At 38.7% G+C, this 12,500-nt stretch overlaps 2 protein-coding genes across 12 annotated transcripts in view; one reads left to right on the top strand and one right to left on the bottom strand.

Annotated features, from left to right (window-relative positions):
- Positions 1-4,822, top strand: part of LOC138005129 (scavenger receptor cysteine-rich type 1 protein M130-like) — a 41,257-nt gene extending 36,435 nt beyond the window's left edge. The window contains exons 19-21 of the mRNA XM_068851403.1: positions 428-597; positions 2,212-2,538; positions 3,193-4,822. Of these exons, the coding sequence (XP_068707504.1) occupies positions 428-597; positions 2,212-2,538; positions 3,193-3,374 (679 nt within the window). The 3' untranslated portion in view covers positions 3,375-4,822. The remainder of the gene's footprint in view (positions 1-427; positions 598-2,211; positions 2,539-3,192) is intronic.
- Positions 4,823-4,962: 140 nt separating this feature from the next.
- Positions 4,963-12,500, bottom strand: part of LOC138006895 (5-hydroxytryptamine receptor 4-like) — a 36,310-nt gene continuing 28,772 nt past the window's right edge. For all 11 annotated transcript variants that reach the window (XM_068853521.1, XM_068853512.1, XM_068853514.1 and 8 more), the window contains one exon: positions 4,963-6,122. In XM_068853521.1, the coding sequence (XP_068709622.1) occupies positions 5,012-6,040 (1,029 nt within the window). In that variant the 5' untranslated portion in view covers positions 6,041-6,122 and the 3' untranslated portion in view covers positions 4,963-5,011. The remainder of the gene's footprint in view (positions 6,123-12,500) is intronic.

Raw genomic sequence — 12,500 nt, 5'->3', positions numbered from 1 at the left:
TAATTACATCCGCAAATGGTTAGACTGTCAAGTCCTCTCGGATAAGGACTATATAAACCGTAGACCCCGTCTCACAAATATCTTCCATGTTCATTAGTTTCCTGTGGGACGTTAAAGAACCCACACACTATTCGAGAAGAGTAGGGGATGAATTTCCCGGCCGTGTTGTGGCTGTCCTCTGTGAGTATATGGGTGGGTGGGTGGGTATAGCAGGTCTACATCAGCTAAATAGCTGACAAAACTTCAACCTGCTCAAACAAACATTTGTAACATTGGTTTTCAGGTTTCCCAACATAACGTCGTGATACGTTCATTCCGCGGTTCTTGATTAAATTATTACCGGAAATTCACCAAAAAACTGCTTTTACATCAGCATTTTTCTGGGAGTCGCAAACAACCTTTTCGTTTTGTTATTCTTACTATCCAGAAATAGGAGATTAAGCGATTATTATCGAAGATTGTTAAGGTTCACCACAAAGATCGAAAACAGAGGATGGGATGACTTCCGGCCCGACACACCCAGAAGAAGCTGGGACTATCACCGCTGTCATGCGCACTACCATTCGATGGAAACATTTGCTACATACGACTTGCTAAGTAAGTGTGTTGTATTTCAAGTTATTCGCCCTCTTTTTAGTTTTCTTTTCATCGAAAGATCAATCTTTTCAGTGTGGTTTCTCTAGCTGCAGCTCACACGAGCTTTTGGAGCTAGAGGAACCTGGTATCGGTTTAATACTCTCGGTAGTAGTCAATACACCTCATTCCAAAATAGCCGCCATTTAAATATTCTTTTGTTTTTATTTAAATTAGCCCTTGATGCCTCGTTCTTAAGCTTAAAATTCAAAAGAATATTTTATCTTGAACGAGGCAACAAGGGCCATTTTGTATCCGCATAAATCAGCAGCCATTTTGGAATAAGGTGTATAACAACCTGTGAATTGGAGCACTGATTCAAGTGCAAGTTTTCAATCTTGAGCACGCGCATTTGAAAAAAGAATGACGTCTAAGCCTATTTTTACAATGACCGCAAAATTCTCGCGCGCTCATTGGCAGTAAGCGGACAGACTCATACATTTACAATTTATGCAATAATGACCCGATATTGCTGGCGTCAGATTGAAGTTCCTCGCATTTTTCTCATGTTTTGACTTAATTTTGACCCCTCTGCCTTTTTGTTATTGTAAAAAACAAATTGATGTCATTTTTTCATGCGTCAGTCCTGTTATTGACAATGAATTTCGTCATAACATTGTCAAAGGAGTCTGCGGATCCACTCGGCTATCGCCTCGGGGATCAGCAGCTACTTTAACAATGGTGTGACGAAATTCATGACCAATAACAGGACAGACGCATGAAAAAAATGACACTGATCAATTTGCTAATTCACACGCTTAAAACAGGAAGGTCGGTTGCTTGGTTTTCTAGATGCTTCTTATCGACAAACTCAAGTCTCATTTGAATACCCAAACAGATCCCTTTCTTGCTACGGTTTTTGTTTAACTTGTAACATTTACTGTACAAAATGTCCTTTCAGTATTGATACTTTTTGTGCGTCTTGCATTTTTTATTTGACGATGACGTTAGGATAGCGTCGAAACGTGATCCTTTTCAGCCTTTTAGTCTTCTTAGTTCCTTGAGTTATGGAACATGCATCGCAGCATTTTATTGTCAAATGTATTTCCTTGTAGCTTCTTTTATGTAATATTATAGAGATTGCTGTTCTGAACACTGGGTGATGTTGTTGTTGTTGTTATTATTGTGTTTCGGTATTATTATTAGTCTTTATTATATATTTTTTTTTCACTTTACCGTAAACGCCAGAAAAGCGCCGTGTTTTTCAAATAATCGCCCGGGACGTGTCTGTTGGACAAAAGTAAAGTCCCCGTCTTGACTAAATATTACCGTGGGATGTAGGGTAATAAAATCAACCTTAGAAAAGACAAACCGCGGGGACTACAAAGTCTTATCGTTTGGAGATGCCATCAGAAATGCGATTATTTTAAAACCCTGATCGACGGTTCTAATTGTTTGTATCGCGGCCGGTCACTTGGTTTTAAGCCGTTTTCTAAGTCTCCACCCCGTAATTGTGTTGTTACGCTCATAAAAGAAAAGGTTCCATAGGTTTTTTTCAAATGAACGCAACCGAAAAAAAAAAAAGATAGTAAAAACAATTCGATTACAGTTGCAGAAAATATTACTTTGTGTCTTCAGGGTTAAATTATTCGGTCATACTTGCTGAGGGACACAAGGCAAGTTTTTGTTTAGAGGACACAGAATGTGATGCCGGATTTGAAAAGAGATGGAATTGCACCAGGGGAGGTGACCAAGGCATATCTCCCGGATGTTACGACATCTACAAGTCCTCGATTGATTGCCAATGGATTGATTTCACCGATATCCGACAAAGAGACTCGTTTATTCTTCGAGTTCGGCTCAACCCTGGGAACCAAGTGGCCGAAACCGATTTTAGGAACAACATAGCCAAGTGCTTTGTGCATTATTATGGACGAATTGTCATTTCAAACCACTGTTGGATCGGTGAGTGTTATATGAATTTATTTAAAGAAGGCTGCGACTTGAGTAGCCTTCTTGAATCATCTAAGCTACAAGTTGGAGCAAAACAGGTTATGCAATTTGCGCGAAGCAGGAGATCTATTCGGGGGAGTCAGGCAGGCGTAGTGTTCATCAGCCGCGCCTTCTACCTCTGCGATGGTGAGTGGGCTGAGTTCCAGTCTATCTCAACCTGACTCCGAGGCTTTATTTCCGGGGAAAATCGACTCCCAGCCCACCCTGGGATTCGCCTTGCAAGGGTCTACCGTCCGTTCAGACTCTTGCCTTCCGACTCAAAATAAAACTAGGAAAAATCAAAATTAATTGTTCAAAGCGTTCTAATTTTCCATCAATGTCATTTTAGTCTGCATTCGGTTCGTCTCGGTGAACAAAGGAATGGTGACGCAGATTTAGGAACCCGTGACATATAAACAATTCAACCTTAATTAACCTTCGTCACAAACCTTCCTGAGAACTGGCCTATAACCATATTATTTAATGACACTTGTATGCTTAACTGAGCCATTTAGCGGAGGTTTTGCAATTTCAGAGATAAAGCTAAATAATTTAAGCCTGTCTTATATTGGGATGCCCGTGGCAAGCACATCCCGTGAGAAGTTATGTTTTTCTCTCTTTATTTAGAGAACTGCGAGAGCGGGGTTGATACATACGGCGGGAATTCTAAAGGAGACTGCTGCGTCTTTCCGTTCATGTTCAATGGCAAAGTTTATCACACATGCACCTCTGACGGCCGTGCAAGGAAATGGTGTTCGACAACCAACAATTACTCCAAAGATAAGAAGTGGGGACTTTGTTTTCACTAAATCGTTCTATCCAGTGATCCATTGGGGCCTTGTGTTAAAAAAAAGAATGAAGATGGAGGGTAATTTACCATAAAGAGCTTAGAAATCCCAGGAAATCTATAAGTTCACCTGCCGTTTGTGTGTGTTGTTATTGATTCAAATCTCAGTTGGAAACACCAAATACAATTGCTCACATTGCAACTAAGGGCGCGTCCGATTGACCGTATTCCAGAATAGGAATACATGGAATAGAAGTTAGAAATCCTTCGTTTTGCGGAGCTTCACATTAGTATTGTCAAATATCTGCTAAAATGCTATTTTAAACATAGCTTCATTATCCATTTTGCTGCAAAACGCCACACATAGTGTTTTAAATCATCACTCCACGTATTCTTATTCCGGAATAGGGTCAATCGAACGCACCCTAAAATAAAATGGAAGTGTTGGCATATTATCTAAGCTGCGTTATTATGTTAATACTGATTTCCTTAGAGCGAGTTTCAATTGAGTGTCGTAAAACCAAAACCAAAGTAATTACTTTGGCCAATCAAAAAGGACGGAGACAATCCGGCAAACAAATCAAAACTCGAAGTAATTACACGGAGCCGACACAAAGCGCGGGAAAATGTGCACGCGTGAGCCACAATTGGTTTTGATTTCACTTCTGATTGGTTGAAAAAATGGCGCGAGAACTTTAAACCAATCACTGAGTGAAGTAATCATAAACCAAAGTAATTATCTAATTACTTTCGACACTCAATTGAAAACCACTCTATTAGCCTTATTACTCTTTAATTTATCCTCTCCTTTTCTATGGTCTCTAACTGTTTGCGGTAACACATACCCCACCACACTTACCCCAAAGTAGTTAAAATACTGATTTATCGCTTGCAGCCTCATGGAACAATTGCAGTTAGTTTCATTCGGGGTTCTTAGTTAGCATATCGGGAAACCGATATGCTGGATACCTACTTCAAGTTTTGCTTAAATTGTTCAACAGATCCAACTTTAAGCTACTGGGCAAGTTATTCTATAATGTGGCCCCGCTATAGGAGAAGCTTCGCTTTAAATAATTAGTTCTCGGTTGTGGCAAAGCCAGTTTTCCCTCAAGAGTTTCTCAGGTTGTAACTAGAGTAATACTGACTGAAAAGGCCTTGAAGAGAATCTGGGGCATGTCCATTCATTGTTCTATACATCATTAAGGCTTTCCGTTTCTTTCGCCGAATTGATAGCCTCTCCCAGTTGAGGGTGGTTAGGAGGTGGTTCGAGTTCGTATCAAAGGCAATTTTGTAATTACTCTAGCTGCATGATTCTGCAATTTTTGTAGCTTATCACTCTGGTAGCCACTTAAACATTCCCAAACCGGGCTGCAATAATCGAAATATGACACAATCACAGCGTTATAAATTTGAATGGCAGTTTCTTTTGGAATAAAGGGTCGCACACGTTTGAGGGCACCTATAGCTGAGGATACTTTCTTGCATATTTCTTCAACGTGTTTGCACCAAGTAAGTTGGGCATCTATGATAACGCCGAAGGAATACCTTTAAGCGTCTTGTTTTTTTTTTAGACTATTGGCGTAGTCTAATGCGCGATAAGCATAAGCGTGACGCTGCCAGAATTTTTTGACTCCGAGAAACGGAGAGACTACCGTACCATTACGTCGATGCCTCTAGCTCGTTATCAGGCTTTGGAAGGAAAGAAGAGTGTTCGGAATGCGGCAGAAAATGTGGATTAGTTTTCTGAAATGCTCGGCAGTAAAGTAGTATCAGTGCTTTTCTTATTTCGGCGTTGAATAAGAACAACAGAATGGGATCCAATGCAGAGTTTGTATACATTACGCAAAGAAATACGTTGAAGTAACTTGCACTGATTTTTCCTTTGCCGAACTTGTGGACAGTCTGTACAACGAAGAAAGGAACCCAGCAAAGGATAAAAATTCCTCCGATCACAGCTAATACCACCGCAGCTTTCAAGTCCTTCCTTCTCCGCTTGGTTTCGTTTTCACTGGGAAAGGTTTGATTCTGAGAGTTTATTTGTAGGGCGTGATACCTCGCGATAAGAAATATCTTAACGTATGAAATGCTCATAACGATGGAAGGGATAACGATAACGAACAGCCACAAGGCCAAGAAAAAGTAGAGCATTTCCGAGATGTAATGTTCTTTGGAAATGTTACCGCTCCGGCAAATGGCTTCCTTTTCCCTCCACATGACAGGTGGCAAGGCCAAGGAGAAACTGGCGAACCAAACCGCAGCGACAATGCTTTTAGCCAACATTGGTGGCATTCGATCAGAGTAGTTGAGCGGAGAGGATATCACAAGGTATCTGTTGATAGCTACAGCTGACAAGCTGAACACGGACGCTGCTCCAAAGAGCACCCCTAGAGGGGTGGTGAAATAGCATACTGTGTGACTGGGATACCAGTTTCTATTGAAGCGTCCTAAAATCGTGGTAGGTATTTTCAACAAGGCGTTCAAGAAATCCGACGCCGCCAGACTCAGTATGAAGTAATAATGAACTTTTTGGAGGAGTCGCCTTTTGAGGATAACCGTTATTAACAATCCGTTACCACCCAAAGCTGTAATTACCAAGAATGATAAATACGCTATGATGCAAACAGAACTGACTGTCAAACTGGGGGACGGAGGTGGAGCAGGTGACGTCGAATTTTCTCTCTCAGTCATGGCGTTTCGACTTCATCGTTGGACGTGAAACATTGCCCTGAAGTTACTGGGAAGACTCGAGTTAGCAACTTGTGGAGACTTCCTAAAATTAAAACAGGAAACGAAATATTTAAATTAATTTGATGCAAAAGTCAATAGATTTTTAACTAAAGGGAACGAATCCCTATGCTTCGCATAATTGTTTCCAATCCTCCAGCATCTGTTTATTTATTAACGATTGGAGTGACGTAAACAACATATATGAAGTAGCTTTTATGGAAAGAGATGGCACATTTGCGACGCATTTGTGACGCATTTGTCTCGGCAGGGAATCCAATCTTCTTCTTAAACACATTAAAATTACTTGAAACATATGGAAGCCAAAAGATTATAAACGAAGAGGAACAAATCCCCTAAACGTTCGCATTTCCTTTCATGACGTCAACGAGATTAATGAGATATATAACGTGACGTATGAAACGAGACATGCCGTTATAACGTAGAGAAAATTGACTAACCATTGACCCCCTTCATAAAAAAGCCGTAATTTTTTAGCGTCCTGCTGAAGTTTAATACAAACCATTGTATAAGTGAATTCTTGCCTTTCTTATTTGTTTTTCACTGAATTGAATTAAAAAGCAACTACTTTATGCAATTTAAGCGACTTTTTTTTTGTTAAAACGAGTTTCGAATATCTTATAACAAAATTATTAATTAAGGTGCTTGACATCGAATTTAAGCAAATTTCGCTCTTTCCCTTGGTGGGGAAGTGAGACACAGAAATAGGTTTGTCAACTGAGTTTATATGGTAAATTCACCTTTGTATAGAAACTGAAAAGCTACCGTTTCGAGCGTCAGCCCTTTGTCACAGCGAATTTCCTACCCGACCCGATTAGCTACGCTATTCTTGAGTGGGAATTTGGGTGGTACTTTCACTAATGTGGCCCGGGTTCGATTCCTAGACTCAGCGTCATATGTGGGTTAAGCTTGTTCAGTTAGTTCTCTTCTCTGCTCCGAAAAGCTTTTACCCGGGTAATCTGGTTTTCCCCTCTCCACAAAAACCAATATTTCATTTGATTTTATTTGAGTTAACTTCATAAGTGTCCTCAATTAGTGCTCTGGTGCTACATGCATTGACACTAAATAAAGTTGTTATTGTAATTCTTATTAAGTATTGATTTGTCAGTTTTAGCATATTCTTTTGCTCAACGTTTTTGTAATAAATTGAACTTAATTGACGGGCTAACGCTCGAAACGATAGTTTGCAAATTTCTTTACGGTGGTTCGTTTACGACATCAACGCAGCTGGTAAACCCATTTCTTTGTTTAGGATTTTTAAGTAGCGTTTAAATTATGAGCGGAAGTTTTTAATGCAAATTGGGAAAAAGTTGAGTCAGGAGATTTACAACAACTCATTAATTAAACATTTCATTTGTTCTTCATTCCTGAATTATTAATGAGTGGAGAAAGTGATGTTCCCCCACCCTTTTCCAGATCCCTCTCCATTTTTGCTGGTGGGGGGGTGGGAATTCGCCAAGCGTCGAAAAAAAAAAAACTGAAAAAAGGAAAGTTATGAAAGCGAGATGGTTGATCGCAAACGTTGAGAGCAGAAAGAAAGCAAACTTTGTCATTCTCATCAATTGCTCTACTAAAACAGGAAGCCATAACCAGGAACCTACAACTCATATGCTGGCTCCGTGGAACGGCCTTTTCACAGATTAAGCTATTTTTAAACGAGTTCTTGAATACGAGTTGGCTTGCATGAGTAAGCATTCTCAGTCCCATGGGTATTAATTTCTCCTGCAAGACTTGTGATTAGCTTGAAAGATCTGGTTTCGCGGAAAAATTAATCTAAAAAATAACTCGGTCTGTAAAAACGACGTTCTACAAATACAACGAGATTCTAAGCTCCTAGTCATGGTCTCCTGACTACAACTAGCATATTGTCCTTCTTGCAGCGGCTGATTTTTGTCTACATTACATTCAAAATTATGCGTGTTAATAAAATATTAATATATTATTATTATTATCATTATTATTGATAACGTCAATTACACGCTTGTTCTGATTAAAAAAAAAAAAAGCGTACGTAACGAGACTCAGTACACTTCATACTTTGCTAGCACCAGTGATCTGAAGAGTCAAAAAGTACGATGCTATTACGTTTCACTTGTTCCGTGCCATTTTTCTGCCTGGATAAAAGAGAACTCGGACCGACGCAATCTTTACTTCTGGTGAGTCCAATCCTCAGACGAAATAGTATTGCAAGACTTTTCTCTCCCGCTCCCCGCCCTCTTTCTCCCCAAGACAAACTGAATAAGGAAAAATAGATCAACCCATGGACAGAACTTGAAATTATTCAATCTAAATGACCGAACAAGTACTTTTGCTGGTAATACTCCCTTATACTCGCTTCTCCAAACCCTAACGCTGACCTCAGAGGTATGCGCAGACATAAGATCCGAAGCTCTAATGACGAGATTAAAAGTATGAAAGCAATAACGACTTAGTGCGCAAGCGTAAGATGTTTTGTTCCAAATTGACAAGTCGCTAGTTGTTCGTGGTCTAGATGAAATGAGTAACAGTCGATTGGAACTAAACTGAAATTACATGATTGCGTAGCGGTACAGATTTGCCGCTTTCGCAAATAAATGCATGGATACTGATGATATTGATAAATAAATTACAACTGAATTCAACCTTAAGGCAGCAATGTAATCAGACGGCTTTGCCGACTAGAAACAAGTGCGGAAGAACGAAAAAAAGTCTAAATTTTCTTATTCTTCTACATGATAATCAATATACAGTATTTAATATAATTCTCAGTTTTATTGACACAACTTAGGACTCATGTACAGTTTGCAATGAGCTCTGTACGAAAAGAAGCTCATCAGTGTAAACAATCAACTTTCTCCTTCCGATGAGCCACAAAAGTTTCCGTCGTGGAAAATTGACTCGTGTTTATTGAAGACTTAATTTAATAGCTATGACCAAAAGCTAGCCTGCTGTGATGTTTTCCTTCGTTATGGATGGACTAAATCTTCCACACAAAAGATCGACTTTTGGTGAATACCCTTCAGGGAATAAAATACAGATTATAATAATTAAAGTCCAGCTGTGATAGAATAAGACAAAATGGTATAAAGGATCTGATTGGTAATTTCACATTGAGGCAAAACACCACAGAAATCATTGCAAACAACCGCTTAACTGTCGCTTATTTTCCTTTCATTTTACTTGGCATATTTGTTCCAACAGAATGACAAAACATCATAATTTGTTCAGTTGTAAGTTTGGAGCATAAGGTGCTCTCGAAATAAAGAAAATTCAACCTCATTCTTATTTTTGATTGAAAAAAAAAAAAACTATGCATTGAAAGCTGCGGTCTCGAAGCCTCATTTGGCGCATAACTTCACGTGGAAATCGAAACGGGCTTTTACAGTTTTTACGCAATATCTTCCTTTAAACAAACGTACGACTAAAACGCGTAAGAAAAGCGTCCCGTGAAAGGCCGCGAAAAACTAAGCCTTTGCAGTTTTGAGCTCATTTCTATCGCATTTTTACTTTATCTTTGAAATAAAAAAGGAAGCACTTTAGGGTAGGGTATGAAAATTGGCGGAAAATTCGAACGTTGTTGAACCGACTTTGCACTGAGTCTACTAAGATAGAAAGCCTCCCTCTCTACAAGTCATGTTATGGTTTATCCTCTATAAAAAAAAATTCCAAAAAGAATTTATATTAGAAGATGAACTGCATGGTTTTTCGTCTCCACTTTAATTTAACTTAAAGAGGATAAAAAAGGGAACTTCAAAGCAACATAATCATTCGCTTTTTACCAACTCAAAAACATCAGAAAATAATGCGACATTCTAAATGATAACAAAACTTACTCAGAAGACTTCTGCGGTCAGAGGAAGGCCGGCGACCCCAGATTAGTCTTGCCCCTTGGAGACAGTAGCACCCAACCAGAGCGCCCGAGTCTTTGGTAACAACAAATTTATCAAAGGATGAAGACGTAAATATGTATGAGGCAAAAATTGACTCATTAATCTTTCGTTTCGATCTGTCAAGAAAGGTGTTTGGCAAGTGAGAAGTGTTTGACAGGGTTACTATGAAAACAATTCGCTTTATAGCCTTCCTTGATAATGATTTAGATGTGATAGGTAATTCTGAATCAGTTCCAATTGAGCCTAAGATGGAGTGCTTGATGAAACGACCAGTTGCAAAAACTGTTTATTAGACAATTTTTATAAAAGTGACGACACATTTGAAATTAAATTTGCAAGACATGTTTCGGTCGTGCAACCACCATCTTCAGTTGAAAGTAGAATTAATTTGAAGTAGATTACGTAAATTACTTAAACGTTATTGTAACAATCTTGATGTTAAGCTAGCCTTTTCTTCCTTCAAGATCCGTAACATGTTTAGTGTGAAGGACCCTGTGCCTGTTGAACTCTGTTCGAATGTTGTCTACAAGTTTACCTGTGCAAGCTGTAATTCTTGCTATGTCGGCGAAACTAGCCGACACCTCTCGACACGCATTCGCGAACACTTAAACAGGGACAGGACCTCACATATCTTTAAACACCTTCAACAATCCGAGGCATGGCGTAACTCCTGCTCTGCGGAATTTTTTTGAAGTTATAGACCGTGCGACCACAAAATTCCAGGTCAAGATAAAAGAAGCGTTACATATTTCCTGGGAGCAACCTTCTTTAAATAAGCAATTATATCACGTTAATTTAACTCTCTCGTTCTAATCAACATTGTACACTCTTTTTTTGTTACCTTTGGCTATTTTGTTAGATTCCCAATTTATTTCACGTTGTTATTTATCTTTGTTTAGCATATTATAAATTCAAATGTAACTTCAAATTAATTCTACTTTCAACTGAAGATGGTGCACGACCGAAACATGTCTTGCAAATTTAATTTCAAATGTGTCGTCACTTTTATAAAAATTGTTGTTAGTCTGCTTCTTTCCAGATCTTTTGGAAATTTATTAGACAAACGATAAACTTTTCACCATCATCATCATCATTATTATTATTATTATTATTATTATTATTATGCAGTATGTAGTACGTAAGTATGCTTACAAATATAAGTAGGAAAAGGCACTATTGTGTAACAATCCCTACTGTTAGACCTATTTACAAACCAATTGGTAATAACTAACGAACCAACATTTGAGAAAGGAACAAGAGTTTATATTCCTTAATAACTCGTCGAAACCTTGAATAACCTTGCTATGTTTAGGGTGTACGATAAAACTGCCTTCTGCAGATTTAAACAAAACCTCGTTCCCTCTATCCAAACCTAAAAACTTCCTAACTTTCTCCGCCGTCTCCATAGAGTAGCCTCCTAGTACATCAACTATCACATTAAACTGTGTGATAGTGTGGCCGGGGAACTGTTGGCGCATCTCCCATCTCAACGGCGCATACTTGTTATTATTATTATTATTATTATTATTATTATTATTATTATTATTATTATTATTATTATTATTATTATGTAAATTCTTGCTGTTCAGTCTGCTGTATACTCTTGAAGGGCCGGGTCCAAACCATGGTCCTAGGGCACAACAGGGCTGATAAATTTTGCTTTTAGGACAAAACCTTCCTTAGTATGTGGGCTGTTCCTAATAAAGTTATTTTTTGTAGCTCATTGATGTTGATTGCCCCAGGGGTTTTTTTCCGTGTGCTTTTGCAGTCCCTTCTTGATGAGCCCAAGAGCAACTATAACAAATGGTATTGTTTCTGTTTTCATTCCCCAAATTCTGGTTGTTTCAATCTCTAGGTCTTCATATTTGGAGAGTTTTTCAGTGGTCTTTAAGGGGGTGTTTCTGTGTGATGGTACTGCCATATCTATGAGTTTGCAGGTTTGATCTTATGGTCTTTGATCACTATATCAGCTGCTATTTCTTTATCTGTGTGTATCTGCATATCCCAAAGTATCGTAGCTTCTTTATTCAGTAACCGTGACTGGTTCATGTTCATACCATTTGTCCGACACTTGGATGTTGTGGTGCTGACATGTTTTGCAATGTATATATGCAGCTGCCTTGTTGTGAAGCTGCATATATTCATTGAAAAACATGTCAGCACTATAACATCCATATTATTATCATCATCATCATCATCATCATCATCATCATCATCATTATTATTATTATTATTATTATTATTATTATTATTAGAACTTTCCAACATCCAACACGACGATGAAAAGAAACGCAAATATGCTGAAAGAGTGAACGAAATAGAACACGGAACCTTTACTCCCCTTGTCTTCACAACTACCGGAGGAATGAGTAAAGAATGCAAGATCTATCACAGCCGGCTCGCTGAGTTGATAGCTAATAAGAAAGGAGAACAATATCACACCACAATAGCATGGATCAGGGCCAAACTTTCTTCTCCCTGCTCAGATCATCACTAGTATGTTTACGTGGCTTAAGAACCTTGAAAAGAACCAC

Source organism: Montipora foliosa, chromosome 6 (assembly GCF_036669935.1).
Source record: "Montipora foliosa isolate CH-2021 chromosome 6, ASM3666993v2, whole genome shotgun sequence".
Taxonomy (NCBI): Eukaryota; Metazoa; Cnidaria; class Anthozoa; order Scleractinia; family Acroporidae; genus Montipora; species Montipora foliosa.
Note: the sequence above shows the minus strand (reverse complement) of the source record. Positions and strands in the feature narration are given on the sequence as shown.